This window comes from Parastagonospora nodorum (genome assembly GCF_000146915.1).
Source record: "Parastagonospora nodorum SN15 chromosome Unknown scaffold_19, whole genome shotgun sequence".
NCBI classification, from domain to species: Eukaryota; Fungi; Ascomycota; class Dothideomycetes; order Pleosporales; family Phaeosphaeriaceae; genus Parastagonospora; species Parastagonospora nodorum.
The window spans coordinates 376,766-391,066 of NW_001884567.1; the positions used below are offsets into that span (position 1 = coordinate 376,766).

The 14,301-nt window shown below is 47.5% G+C and overlaps 7 protein-coding genes across 7 annotated transcripts; 4 read left to right on the forward strand and 3 right to left on the reverse strand.

Moving 5' to 3' along the window:
• Positions 1-1,290: 1,290 nt before the first annotated feature.
• Positions 1,291-1,451, forward strand: SNOG_11447 (hypothetical protein; the record flags this gene model as incomplete). The annotated part of the gene is made up of 2 exons (XM_001801637.1): positions 1,291-1,341; positions 1,392-1,451. 2 exons carry the CDS (start codon positions 1,291-1,293, stop codon positions 1,449-1,451), a joined length of 111 nt encoding a protein of 36 aa, XP_001801689.1.
• A 716-nt stretch (positions 1,452-2,167) lies between these two features.
• SNOG_11448 (hypothetical protein) lies at positions 2,168-3,933 on the forward strand (the record flags this gene model as incomplete). Its single annotated transcript, XM_001801638.1, has 1 exon — positions 2,168-3,933. One exon carries the CDS (start codon positions 2,168-2,170, stop codon positions 3,827-3,829), a length of 1,662 nt encoding a protein of 553 aa, XP_001801690.1. The 3' UTR covers positions 3,830-3,933.
• A 2,276-nt stretch (positions 3,934-6,209) lies between these two features.
• Positions 6,210-7,445, forward strand: SNOG_11449 (hypothetical protein). Its single transcript, XM_001801639.1, has 3 exons — positions 6,210-6,265; positions 6,342-6,657; positions 6,707-7,445. The coding sequence occupies exons 1-3, from the start codon at positions 6,221-6,223 to the stop codon at positions 7,354-7,356; spliced, it is 1,011 nt and encodes a 336-aa protein (XP_001801691.1). The 5' UTR covers positions 6,210-6,220; the 3' UTR covers positions 7,357-7,445.
• A 513-nt stretch (positions 7,446-7,958) lies between these two features.
• Positions 7,959-9,575, forward strand: SNOG_11450 (hypothetical protein; the record flags this gene model as incomplete). The annotated part of the gene is made up of 2 exons (XM_001801640.1): positions 7,959-8,883; positions 8,926-9,575. The coding sequence occupies 2 exons, from the start codon at positions 7,959-7,961 to the stop codon at positions 9,573-9,575; spliced, it is 1,575 nt and encodes a 524-aa protein (XP_001801692.1).
• Positions 9,576-9,781: 206 nt separating this feature from the next.
• Positions 9,782-10,019, reverse strand: SNOG_11451 (hypothetical protein; the record flags this gene model as incomplete). Its single annotated transcript, XM_001801641.1, has 2 exons — positions 9,782-9,978; positions 10,004-10,019. 2 exons carry the CDS (start codon positions 10,017-10,019, stop codon positions 9,782-9,784), a joined length of 213 nt encoding a protein of 70 aa, XP_001801693.1.
• Positions 10,020-10,310: 291 nt separating this feature from the next.
• On the reverse strand, positions 10,311-10,663 carry SNOG_11452 (hypothetical protein; the record flags this gene model as incomplete). Its single annotated transcript, XM_001801642.1, has 3 exons — positions 10,311-10,402; positions 10,465-10,512; positions 10,561-10,663. The coding sequence occupies 3 exons, from the start codon at positions 10,661-10,663 to the stop codon at positions 10,311-10,313; spliced, it is 243 nt and encodes an 80-aa protein (XP_001801694.1).
• A 3,143-nt stretch (positions 10,664-13,806) lies between these two features.
• SNOG_11453 (hypothetical protein) lies at positions 13,807-14,182 on the reverse strand (the record flags this gene model as incomplete). Its single annotated transcript, XM_001801643.1, has 3 exons — positions 13,807-13,895; positions 13,979-14,026; positions 14,077-14,182. 3 exons carry the CDS (start codon positions 14,180-14,182, stop codon positions 13,807-13,809), a joined length of 243 nt encoding a protein of 80 aa, XP_001801695.1.
• Positions 14,183-14,301: the final 119 nt, after the last annotated feature.

Genomic DNA, 14,301 nt, shown 5'->3' on the forward strand with positions numbered 1-14,301 from the left:
CAGTAATGATGTGGCCAAATATGGCAGTGAAGATGTTCATGCCTTGCTGATGCATGTTGTCGTTGGCCTCTGCCCACAGTGAAAGTACAGCTAAATTTCCACAGATACGAGTTTCTCGAAGGTGAGTCTTGTTATGACCTCTTGTTGAGGCCGCTGCATTCGCTGACATCATCACGTCAGCAAAAATCAGTAGTATCATGGAGCCGCGCGCGGACGGTTCGTGTCCGGCCATGCTGCAAACCCACTTTTTGCACGCCGTTGGCCGTATGAATCAACGTTTTGAAGATCTTAATCAGTGATGATTCCCCTGCCGGAGCACTGGAGCTGATTGTACGTGTAAATGCGCAAACCTTAATTCAGTCTTTGTGAGAACTGCCGCTACAAAGACCGCACCTGTTTTTGAGGTGGTCAAATCAAACTTTGAACAGCATTCTGGCGGAACCAACGCGGGAAAATATTGCGCAAAGCACAGTCGACGTGGGGCGCATCCTAATATTCTCTTGAGTAGAATGCTTCGTCATGCTTTCGAGATGACCGCAGGATCGACAACGTCTAGTCACACTTCTTGAAGCTATACATGGCTAAACAGTGTTTTTAAGGTAGAATATTCCAATGTTGTGCTGAAGTCACATGCATGGCCTTTCGACACACAGCCTACGAGGGCACTTCCTTAATCATACGCACGGTTCCATTGAGGGGAGCTTGATGTAAAATCTAGACCGTGCTGGCGGTCGTTCTCGCCCAAGGCTGTAATCCGGTGATAAGGATGCGTCCGACGTAAATAAACTTCCTGTCGTTGAGTTATCAGCACAAGCGGAGAGCAACTTACGTGTGATAGTTTGCAACGGCTGGGGATTTGCGAGATTACGAGATGGATGGCGTGCATGGCGTGCAAGTGATGCAGTAGGGCTTTATTGGCTGGTGGAGATACGATGGCAAGCCCACAACGCGCGACGCTGTCTGCAATTATGAGGGTAGTAGACAGCCACGCCGTTTGCCGACAGATACGATAGGATGCTCGCTAATTTCTGCTAGTGTGCGTGCAATTAATGCAAACTACGTGCGAAGTGTGTTGTATGTGTGATGGCTCCACAGAGTGCCGGTCAGGCACAGAAGGCCAACGTGAGACTGCTTGGAGGACGTTCAGGAATGGCCAGCAGTGACAGACCGCGGTAGCGCAACGTTCTGCCAACCCATGCTCTGGTCACGACAGCGGCATGGCGCGATGCTTGTTTTCCCGCGTAGACTTCCCAAACGGATGATAGTACAACCTCGTAACTGCAGGTCAGCATGTGTGGCGCCAACTTCTATGAGATTTTCAATATTTCAGAAATGGAGCAGGTTGGATCTCGTGGCAAAGCACACCGAGTCGCCCTAACTTGACTGTCTAGTTATCACCGGCACAACTAGAACTTGCCGAAGAAGATATTGATCCGATGATCCGAAAATAGGACCTTCGGCGGAAACGACCGTTGAACGGATGGCCACTGGCTCTCAGTTTTCGGACGGATGAGCTGCGAAGAGCAGCGTAGCCACAGCGGACGCGACTCCGACATCGTGGCTAATTCTGATTGAGAGACGCTGAGTGGAGAGCGCTGGGATGCGACGTTGGCGTGAGGTGGCAGGGTGGCAGTGTGTCCGAGAAGGCCGATGGTGCGAGCGCCCACGCGAGTCCGGAAACGTGGTGGCTCTAACCTAGGCAGGTAGTGCCGCCAAATATAGACCCGGCACGGCCGCAAAACATCGTAGGGCTACGCCGACACTTCCCACGTCCTTCCATGCGCTCCTGAACGACTCGATGTGGGCAGATGTGGGCACCGACACTATCGATTGGCCGTATTCCACTGTGGTGCTCGTACGGGGAGGTTACGTTCATGGATGGCGAGGAATGACACCTCGTAAGTGACAAAGCGCTCATGGGTGCCGACGTCAGCAAGCATGGAAGTTGGTAGATGCTCTCGAGATGTCCAGTATATAACGATGCGTCCATCGTTCGCTTCAAACCCATCCTCATCATCAACTTACCAACAGTTTCTCTAATAACACTTTCGCTTTTCCTAGTCTTTCTTCAGACTAACATTCGCTTGAGTGCCCTCTCCAGGAACCCTAATACCTAATCCACCCGACAACTCAACCCACATCAGATCTTAATAGCCAAGGATTCAACATGCGTTACGCCGCTGCTTCCATTGTGGCATTTGCCAGCCTTGCTGCCGCCAACCCCGTAGGCTACGACTACAACAACTACGGTGGCGGGTACAATGTTTACCCCACTGGAGGCAAGCCATCCTCGTCCACTCCTGCTGGTTACGAAGTACCAAAGCCCTCTTCGAGCTCGGCTCAGTCATCTTCCGCCAGCTCCACGCCCGTTGCTTCTTCGTCGCAGCCAAGCTACCCCCAGTACCCGGCCTCATCTCAGCCAAGCTACCCTCAGTATCCGGCCTCATCTCAGCCAAGCTACCCTCAGTATCCAACCTCATCGCAACCCAGCTATCCTCAGTACCCGACCTCGTCGCAGCCAAGCTATCCCCATTACCCTGCATCATCAAGCTCCACAGGAGGATATCCCGTTACCTCTTCAAGTGCCCCAGTACCTTCGGGTCATTCCTCTTCCACTTCGAGCTCTGCTGGTTACGCAATTTACACTCCCAGCAGCGGAGTGCCTCACGGAACTGGATACACAACCTCTACACCTGCTGGCTACACCGCTAAGTCCTCTTCAAGCTCTGCGTTTTATCCTCTCTACACACCATCCAGTGAGCTTCCGCATGGGACGGGCTACACCCCGATCATCCCTCCTTACGGCACGGGCTATTCGTCAATTGTGCCTTCACCTTCGACGACCAAGGATGTCACGACATACACCACCACAACAGTATGCCCTGTAACCCAGACTTCTGGCACTCAAGTTATCACAAGCTACACTACCTCCGTCGTGACCGTCACTTCGTGCAAGAAGGGCTGCCATCCAGAAACTGCTTCAGCTTCCTCCACACCAGCGGCATACGAATCTCAGCCTCCCCATGATGTCACCAAGACCATAACAACCTCTACATATGCCTGGGTACCTTGCAGCACGCCCGTTGGGCAGAGCGGTTACAACACCATCTACAGCACTTACTTGACTGCCAGCTGGACGACCAAGACTGTCGTGACAACGATCCACGCATCTACTACGCCCGCTGTGCCTGTCTACCCTGCAACTGCGACTCCCAATGTCCCCCAGGGAAGTGCTGATACCCCCAAGCCCCAGCAACCCACACAGACTCCCACTGTGCCTGCTCCCGGTGTTCCCACTATCCCCAACGTTCCTAACGTTCCCGCGACTTGCCCTGCCCCCGCGACTGTAACCGTTTACGTCACAGCTGAGGCTTCTGTCCCTTCTGGTTACGCTACCAAGATCATCACCGTGACCGAGGGAGGAAAGCCGCAAACATATACCGTGACTGAGATTGTCCCCGCTCCCACAGGACCCAGCTACCCTGAAGGTCCCAAGCCCTCGCAGCCAGGAACTCCCCAGAACTCTGCTCCCTACCCCACCACGAAGCCAGGCCATCCGTCTCCTTCATCCGTCGTGCCATCGGGAGCTTATTCGATGAGCAGCCCTTCTCCCTCGGGCTACTCCATCCACACACCTCCCGTTTACTCTTCTGTTAAGCCCTCCGGTTACAGCGTGAACACTCCTTCGCCATCTTCCTCCGCGAAGCCGTCTTCTTCTTCTGCCCCGGCCTATCCAGTATACACGCCGTCTTCAAAGGTTGAGTCTTCCTCATCGAAGCCAACTCCCGTCCCCACTGGTGGATACCCTAGCTACGGCTACGGTAACTGAGCCAGCTCTCGCGTAAATACTTTCACGCTTCTCTGAAGCGATTCATTCCTTAGGCTTGCATAGCCGCGGCGTTTAAGCTTGGGTTTTCTTATTTGCTGGGATAGAATGATTGGAATGGAATATAGATACGAATCACAGTTAATTCACATTAGTCGCTCCTTCAACCCTGTCGCTCCACTTCTGATAACGCAGCCTGAGTACCTCCAAAAATTGATCACATGTTGAAGAAACCTTGAAAGACGTCTGCGGACAGCCAGGATCTCGTATCCGCGACGTGCCGCGCAAAGGGTGATGTGGCGATCTAGACGCTGACGCATCCCAAAGGCGCAGTAAATCGATAGTTTGAACACGAGTCTGACTCCACTTTGGGTTGGTGATTGCAACCTTAACCCACCTCTTTTTCAGTAAGTTTTACGTGCTGCGTAATTCGCGCAAACATGTGATCGGACGGCAGATGCACCTTCTACAGCAGGTTCTTGACAACGAAACACAGTGCAATCAACAATATTAGAAGCGTTCCGAATATGTTACGACGAGAAATTCTGCCCCGCAAAGGCCAAAAGATGTACTCGCACGGGCGTTTAGATGCAGAGACGTAAGATGTACCAGTTTCCGGAAGCCCCGACATGTAGTTCGGTCTCGTTGTATTTACTGGTCCTGTAGTCAGAGATTGCGCAACCACAGCCCAGCCGCAGGAACGAGACAACCTGCCAATTTATGGATGTGTCCACTCTTAAATATCTGAGCGACTTGCACTGATGAACAGACCGCGTGAATGGGTACGGTTTTGCAGCTGACATGAGATGATCAAATGTGCGGCGACTATCGCCGATACGCAATATGCATTATGAGAGTGAAGATCAACAGCTTGGAGTAGAGAGACTCTGCACCTGAAACCTCTCAGACTTAGTGGATAGCAGACGCGGGTCATACTCTTCGAACGCAGTTCATCACCGGTACTACCCTTGTCTGTGAGACCCCATCCCTATCTTGTTTGACGATACGGCGCTTGCTGAGAAAGACTGCTGGCGCAGCATAGTCATCATGCTCTTCGTAATCTTCATGAACAAGGTACTAGTTAGCGGACGTACGGTCAGCATGGGAGTCCATCTTGATTCCAAGGATTACCTCTCGCATACACATGTGAAAGTGATCTGTTCGAATGTGAGTTGCTTGTTGGCGAGACAGGAAGTCCTTCTCGCAAGGATGCGATCCTTCAAGATTTTGATGAATGGGAAGCTTGATCGCTACCGACAAGCAATCCGAACGCGTCGTTGCTTCTGTAGTAGAGGGCAAGTCCAGTAAGAGTGTGTGATCGACAAGGTCTTTGCGCGCAAAGTCGAAGTCCTGCTTTGCTTCCGATTGTGCCTCAATGGTGGTCTATCTGTAGTCTGATGTACACAAGGTACTTTCTCTGTATTGGCGCTATGATGCTGGCTTCACGGTGGAATGCGTGGAGGTAAACCGAGTAAAGTTGGCTAAGTGTAGATCGCGATGGGGTCTGCGAGGCATAGTAGGGAAAGAGAAAAGTATACCGATGAAGAGGAGATAAGATATTGTGCAGTGACGTGCTCCCATAGCCTGATCAATTCCAGTCTGGCAAATAAGGCTTCTTTTGCATACCATATAGCTCAAACATGAGGTGATAGCAACGGAAAGATCTGGCAGAACTCGCCTTGCGAGGCTCAGGTGGATGAAAACCGACACAAGAAATAGAGCTGTATATTAACACTTCCAATCCGGGTCCTAGAGAGTTTCGCGGCATCCAGACGCAACTGAAGTGGCCTTGAAGCCATTAAATCTTACCTTGCTACCCTGTAATACTCCTAACTGACTTTTATAATGTCTCGACGGGCTTCGGGTTGATGCATCCAGGTAAGAGAATACTAGTGACGCCAAGATACCGAACTGGCTCTCCGTTACTACGATACAACCCAGGTGCGTTGCGGCTTCGTCGGGTACATTCTCAAGATCGACACTTGTGGCAAGGTGCTTGCGAGTCGTGACCTAGGCTAAAGATATTCCAGCTCGACATTGCTTGAATAGAGCTTCCTATCTCTTTTGCTGCAGCCCAGCAAGGTTATGTTATGTTTGTACGAGCATGAACAGACTCCAATAGCTTATTGGTACATAAAGGATAGCTAAAGACATTTTGAAGTTGATCAGCTTAACACTTCCCTCAGATAATACTAAGTGTTTTCAGAGTTAGCGCGCACGAGTTGATGCAGCGCTGCGGAGTGGTGTTGAGTTTGTCATGCCCATCGGTCTCCGGCGGGCGGATTGATGACGTTATTCTTGGCGCTAGTGAAGCTCGGAGCTTGTTGGATGCGACAATCGCTTTCTTTCCCTCACTCGACTCACCGAGCCTCTCAGACATCAATTGCTTCTACAATGTTTGCTAGACAGGTCATTCGTCCGGCGCGACAGCTGCAACAGGTATGCGAAGCCTCCTCACGTGCTTCCTTACGAGCAATTCGTCGGGAAAGTTGAGGCCACTGCTGACAAACATTAGCATGTCCGCCGATATGCCTCTGAAGCACCTCAGAGCGGCGGCAGCAGCAATGGCGCTCTCTATGTTGGAATTGGTGCAGCCGGCCTTGCTGGTGCCTACATCTACATGAGGGGCGGCAAGCCAGCAGCGCCGCTATCAGAGGAGGCGAACAAGGTTGCTGCGAAGGTTGGCGGCGCAAGCAAGAAGGCTTTCACTGGTGGCGACCAGGGCTTTATCTCGCTCTTGTTGGATAAGTCGGAGGTAGTCAACCACAACACCAAGAAGCTCACCTTCAAGCTGCCGGAGCCTGACATGGAGAGCGGTCTTCCCGTTACCTGTAAGTCGACGCCACATTCACTTCCCAAGTCAGACTAATCGAAGTATAGCCGCCGTCATCACGAAGTACAAGGGCCCAGAAATGGAGAAACCCGTCATCCGACCGTACACGCCCGTCAGCGACGTCGACCAGCAGGGCACCGTGGACTTCATCGTCAAGAAGTACGAGAAAGGGCCCATGTCGAGCCACATGCACAACATGGAGCCTGGCCAGCGGCTAGACATCAAGGGACCAATCCCCAAATACCCATGGTCCCCAAACAAACACGAACACATTGCACTGATCGCCGGAGGAACTGGCATCACACCCATGTGGCAGACCGCGCGCGCCATCTTCAAGAACCCCGAGGACAAGACCAAGGTCACACTGGTTTTCGGCAACATCTCCGAGGAGGACATCCTGCTCAAGAAGGAATGGGAGCACCTCGAGAACACCTACCCTCAGCGATTCAGGGCCTTCTACGTCCTCGACAACCCACCTGAGTCGTGGCAAGGTGGCAAGGGCTTCATCACCAAGGAGCTGCTCAAGACTGTCCTTCCTGAGCCCAAGGAGGGCGAGAAGGTCAAGATCTTTGTCTGCGGTCCTCCTGGCATGTACAAGGCCATCAGCGGTGGCAAGAAGAGCCCATCGGACCAGGGCGAGCTGGACGGATACCTGAAGGAGCTTGGATACAGCAAGGACCAGGTCTACAAGTTTTAGATTGTCAACTTAGAAGCGCTGTACGATATATCTGTCATCTAGTGAGACTTCGATACCACCAAGCGCTCAATGTCACGAGCTTAACAACATGTCGACCGCTACTGTCTCATAGCTCTTCACAATTCTCGCTCCCAGCGTCGAGTCTCAGCATGGCCTTTTCGAGCATCGAGGCTTTTCCAGAGTCCGACGATCAAGCCTAGTGCGACAGCAAGACTATAGCTTCAGGCCGTTAGGAGATTGTTCACACTTGCACCGTGGTCGCTGTCCGTCTTCGTAATACATCGAGATCTCATCGAACATGGGAGTGTTGCTGAACTTCCTTTCACTTCTACAATTGGCCCGAGCGGCCTCCTTTACTACCCCGACAATGCTAAAGTGCGCCACTGAATTATCTCTATATTTTCATTCCGCTCCTCTTCCACACCCACAACTTATTATCCAGCATCCACCTCAACCACAACCGCAAGATTTAGCAACCGTTTATCACACTCTCGCTAAACTCGGGCCCTTCTTCATCGCAAATGAGCGCCTTGCGTTCGCGATCCGTCGATCTGATAACTCAGTGGGATACCTTGTGTACACAATTGGACGAAGCCATTAACATGCCCCTAAACAACGAGGAGCCGCCATCCAAGGAACATCCAACAATTATCACAATCATTCGATGTGTACACGATGTCCCACCAACAATACGAGGAAAGCTAGGCCGTTTCGCAATCTGTCCATCGTGTACAGTTGATTATCGTATCAAGGAGATTCGAGAGGTCCAGGCGGATCTCAGACAACGCGATGGCATCTTCGCCTCCAAGACTAATCTCAATTCCATTGGAGGCCTAAAACATAAGGGCTGCACTAGATCATGGGTCAAGGCAAAGGTCTACTGTTACCGAGACATTCAGAATCTGGAAAATCTCCGAAAGAGTTTTCCTGAGCAATCGGACCAGTGGGGTGTCTTGGAAGCACTCGACAAGTGGGAGCAGCTACAAGACGAGGCCGCTCGAGTACCAGGATACAAATATGTCCAAGACAGTCTCGACGAGCCCGAAGAGGAAGAGGAGGCAGTGTTAATACCAAGCCCAAAGGGAGACCGGAAACCAGACGTCGCTGTTGGTACAAGCATCCCTTTGACGCCGCAAGAGAGGAACGATTTGCTAAAACAGGATCGAGAGTGGTGTTTTGTTACTCCAAAGCGCAAAGCAAAGAAGCGTCGCGTGGTTCACCTCACCGAGGCCGTCGAATCGATGAGCGAGGAGCTGTCGAGTACTCAGATTGGTGACGCCGCATCACTTGATGAAGATGTATTGACAGAGATGGACGATGTTACGAAGCGACTGGACCAGCGCTTGGCAATGGGAAGCTTTGATCTGTTTGATGCCATCGTTGGCGTTGAGTTCAGCCCTACGCAACAGTCTGATGGCTACGAGGCACCGCACAACGAACAAACGACATTACCTACTCCGCCATCGCCTACTCCGCCATCCATTGCCAGGCTACCTGTCGCTCAACCCGGTCGATCTGCACTGAAAGGTACTCGATTAACACCTCTCACTTCTCGCGCTACCTTTGCAGAACAAAGCACCATATTGGGCGACCTTGAACATCCACTCATCAATGAACCGCACCGCAAACATACCGCAGCCGGATTTGCGCACAAACGCGCTAATTTTCATCGCACAAACCGATTCTACAACCCGGGCACATGGACGAGCCCGGAAGGGTCCGAAAAACACGATACCAGCTTCATGAGCATGTCGTGGCCAGGCTATGAGAAAAATCTGCGAGAGTTGCCTACAGTCAACAAAAACGGGGTATTTATGGAGGTGGAAAATATTGATCCGAAGCTGACGCTTGAGTCTGAGGTCAGGAATTTGATCAATGAGGCGCGAGACCGCAGAGTGGAGGTGGAGAAGAACGAAGATGGGAACGACGCTCTTGTTGCCATGCCAGCCACCAACTTGTTCAAAATCGAGATCAATACTGAGCAAATTGACGGGGCCCTACGTTCAACTGCGACAGAAATTGGAGAAAGCCCACCTATTAGCAAGCAGCGGGTGCGCGAGGTCGCTATCCTCATTATCGACAACGAAACTAAGGCTGAAGGCTCACTGAGTCGCAAGCGGCAAATTGACGGAACGGCCTCAGAAGCCCAGCCTCCAACACCCCCTCCAGCAATGGCGGAAAACAAGACAAAGGGCAGAAAGGTAAAGAAGCCCAACTAATCCAAGATGACTACCACAGAACGGAAACGAATTCGAATGCGCGAGAACCAGAAGACTTCCAAAGGCCCTCGCATTCCCTTGGGCGATGAATAGAAACAGCTAATACTCCATCCGACGTCGCACTGACGCGAGGAAGAAGATGATTCTTCAACGCATACTGGGCTCGCAACAATAGTCACGCCGTCAAGTGGTGAAGGCGTCCTACATCAGGAAAAACCACTGCCGAACACGAGCCCGGTACAGGTTATGCGAGGCAGGAACGGGGCGCCGGCATCTGCAAAGCCTGTTCCTCGAGATCTGCGCCGAAGCAAGTCCATTCCAGAGCTGACAGTTGGTGTGGGCGATATGGAGGGCGAGCGTTGATGGGCGTAGAGTTGGAGGTTACCAGGCTGCAAGACAGTCTCTATGATGTATAGTAGTCTACACACTATGAGTGAAACTCATGATAATACCCAGCTTCTTGGTTGCATGGCGAATGAGCGAAAACACGCGTCTTGACAAGCGCCGGCATCATCCTGTGTACCATTCCATTACCACAAGTGGTTTGCGCGTTGCGGAAGTGCCATTCACAGCGCAAGCTGTTTTGCACCCCGCGGTTTATTCATACACATTGCAGTGAAGAAATAATTAAAGACCAACGAATATATTCCTACTAGACAGCGTTCCCGAGCAAATGATAATACAATAACAGCCACGTCGTTTCCCTTCCTCTTCACTTTCCGCTTCAGTGTCCAGCTACTGCGTCGGCGGGTGCCTGTTAGGCTTGTTGATGCACGGAGCCGCATTTTTAGGCTCGCAGAAATATTGGACGTCGTTGCAGATGATTTCTACAGCAACAGTCCAATTAGTACCCATGTGCGCATAGAGAACTTTTTCCAGGAAGACTTACGAACACAATCTAGGTTAGGGCAGCATTCGTATTCTCCGCTGCAGAGGGCTGGGAAGATCAGTAGGATGCTCTAAGGGACGATAGGAGGTTACGTACTGCCAGGGCCTTTACATGTGCGCTCTTGGAGCTCCAAAGGAACTGCTACGGCGGCTGCAAAAGCTGGTAAGGCAACGAGAGCGACGATGGAAAGGAACTTCATGATGAAGAAGGGCGGAGAAGGTTATGGAGTGTTTGAACTTGAGACTGATGAAAATATTGAAGTGTTTGCTGAGGAAGTGTGATTGGAATGTCAAAGTGTTGTGCTGAGGAAGTGTGAGGGGAAAGACAGGTCCTTATATACACCGTCGATAACGTCTTGCCAGGTTATGCCGTGGTAACAACCCAGACGCACGGTCAGCTTAGCACTCGATCGACGCAGCGATGCACGGGAATCGAACGGTTGTGCACTTCCAGATCATGCACTCTCGCATCTGCCATCTCACCGTCGGGCGTGAGAAACCCCGATCACCTTACTCAACTGGGCTAGTAGCGCGAACCAATTTACATAGCCTTTTATTGGAGGGCTTGCACGAGTATGATCCATGCTGAATAGCAGATTGGACGGAGTGTGAAAGTTCGTGTTGTTAGAAGCTTGGACGGAACCTTAACGTGCCCGTGCGCGTTATGCGCAGAGTCGCGTAATATGCGCTAAATACTATTTCTAAGATTGCAAAAATAAGGCTATAATAACGCATATAATAGCTATTATTATAAGATTTCTTAGTAGTTTAGTAAATAGGACTTTATAATTATTTTATACTATTTAAATTTACTTAGAAGCTTAATATTATAGCTACGTAATATTACTTAGAGTAGTAGAGAAGATAGAGTAAGTAAAACTTAAATACTACTTATAGTATCTCTAACGCATTTCTAACGCTTTTTCTTAGAGAAGACTACTTATAAGGCTTTATGCTTACTTCTTTAGAATAATTATATAGCTTTCTTAGTATCTTATTAGTATTTCTAACGCTTATATTTAGCTTATTTTTTAGCTTTTTTTTTCTCTCTTACTATCTTAAGTCTCTCTTATTCTATATACCTCTTCTTTAGCTTAACTTAATACTATAGTTAAGCCTTCTTACGCTACTTCTTAGCTTATACTTTTTAGAGTTTCTTCTCTATTTTATTATTAGCTCTAACCTTCTCTCTAGCATAAGCTTCTCTAACCTTTTAAGAAGACTATAAGATAGCTCTACTATAGTACTCTTAACGCTATTAAAGATTAAGAGCTTTGCTCTTCTTTTTATACTTCTTTTTATATATTAGAGCTTTATATAGACTCTTAACTTTATGCTATAATAGCTAGTTTTAGATAGAGAGTTAATAAAGAGTAAAGCTTAACTTTTTAGCTTTATCTTAGCAGAGATTCTTTACTATAGCACGTACTAAACGCTCTATTTATAGCTAATTAGATAATAAGTACCTTAATAAGCTAAGTAATTATTTAGGCATTTAAGTAAACTTTTTAAGTATAACGTTAGAGTTCTTTAGCTATATTCTTATTATTTTAAACGTCTTTAAGATAAGTATTTTCTTACTAAAAATAGATACTTAGATATTCTAAAATAGCTTAAAAAAGTTATCTTTAGTAATAGAGATAAGCTTCTAAGCTTTATAGAGATAGGTAGTAAGGTATTAGATATAAGCCTATAAGAGCAGCTTAAATAGAATAACGTTAAGCAGTTATAATATATAAGTTAAATAAAGTAGAAATACTATAAAAAGGATATAATAACAGTTATAATAGCTTATAAAATCTATTATTAAGTAACTTCTATAGCTATCTAGAATAAGCAACTAGTAGTTTCTTCTATAGTGAGAGCTTTCTGCTTCGTATAGTAATTAAATACTTACTTAAGCTAAGCTAAACTAACGTTATTATTACTCTATTCTATTAATATTAAGATTATAAAAACTTAGTATTTTCTAATATCTATAGCATCTACCTAAGATAATTATATTATCTCTTTTTTAGCAGTATAAATAAGGCTAGATAGTAAGAAGCTCTTATCTGCATAATAATAAGCTAGCACTATTATAAACTTATATAATCTATTCTAAAGAGGTACCTTAACTTCTTTCTTATCTTATTAATGCTAAGAAAAGATTCTTTTACTTCTACTAATAAGGCTTATTAAGATACTCTTCTTATCTATATTATAGGTATTACTTAGCTTAATATTATACTTCTCTATCTTTCTATGTAGTAGCTTAAAGTAGAGTCTATATTTAATCTTAGAATTAGCTAAGATGCATATATAATTAAGCGTTAGTAGCTTATTTTAAGATAAAATAAATATTATAGTAGTTAATAAAATAGGTAACTTAGCTCTTAGAGATAAGCTCTTAGGTAATCTCTAATAAGAAATTTTATATTATCTCTCTTATAGAAGGAAGCTCTTATTTTATAAGACCTTCTATATATTATATAAGTTCTAGCTCTTATTATAAGTTAAGTTTCTACTAAGTAACTTTTTTAGAGTTCTAATTACTTATCTAACTCTTATGCTTTTAAGTTAATATAGAATATATTATATTATATTTTGCAGCAATTTCTATATATATAAAATATTCTCCTAGTTATAGAGAATTAATTTCTTTAATTATAGCTTAAATTAGATCTATAGTCGTAAAGTTATAAGTTATTAAAGTTAGGGTGTTAGATGCGTTTTTAGTATTCAGCGCGCATTACGCGACTCTGCGCATGACGCGCACAGGCACGTTACGCGACTCCGCGCATGACGCGCACGGGCACGTTATAAATGGTAGGGCAACTGCCATCTCTTTTTGGTCTAGCTTACTTATTGATGATACCCCCCTGTTTGTCTTTGTAACTATAAAAAATACGGAACCTTATAGCACATGACATCTCCACGGGTAATGCCATGCCCAGAGATCACGTCCTCAAAAAAACGACTGGGTCTACCTTGCGCTGTGTCTAGCAACGAGCGAGCGTTGATACTTAAAGAGTTCGAGATCACGGGCGCCTGCATGATTTTTCCCGCCCGCTTTTCAAAGACGATAGATAGAGGTTTCACATATGTCTTCATGAGACTCTCAAGAAATAGATAGGATGCTGGTAGGTGCGAATACAATTATTGTGCGGCAAGCTGCTTTGCCTCTATTCACACGCGCTATAGTAAAGAAGTGAAAGATCAACAAGAGATATAATATTGCAAAACGGCTCCATCTATTCTACTGTTTTGAGATTGCAAACAAGATATACCACGAGCTAGCTCCAGCTGTTCCCGCGTCCTGACTTTCCATATGCCCGAGAATATCTCGCCCAACGGTGGCCAGCTAATGGCGGCCGCCGCCGCTGCCGGGGTTTATACAACGAGTGGCGCCAAGAGGCTCGCAAAAAAATTTGCTCGAGTTACAAATAATTTCTATGTTAAACACACAGTTTAGCTATTCATGTGCATAAAATGGTCTCCCGGTATGCTGGAAGAAACGTTGTGGAGCGACTTACCAACACAGTAGGTATTGGCGCAGCATTCGTATTGCCCGGCGCAGCGACCTAGAAGAAGATTAGTTGGGTACTTCTTGGCGTAATAGTTGCTATCCTACCGCCACGGCCTTGACATTGTCGCTCCTGAAGCTCTGCAGGAATTGCGACGGCCGCTGCCAAAGCGGGCAAGACAGCGAAGAAGGCGGCAAGAGAGAGGAATTTCATGGTGTAGAAAGCCGGTTAGACTTGAGAGTCTTGGTGGGAAGTTATGAAGAAGAGTTGCGGAGTGTTTGGATTTGAAGACTGACTGAGAATGTCGAAGTGTTTGCTGGAGAAGGGTGAGA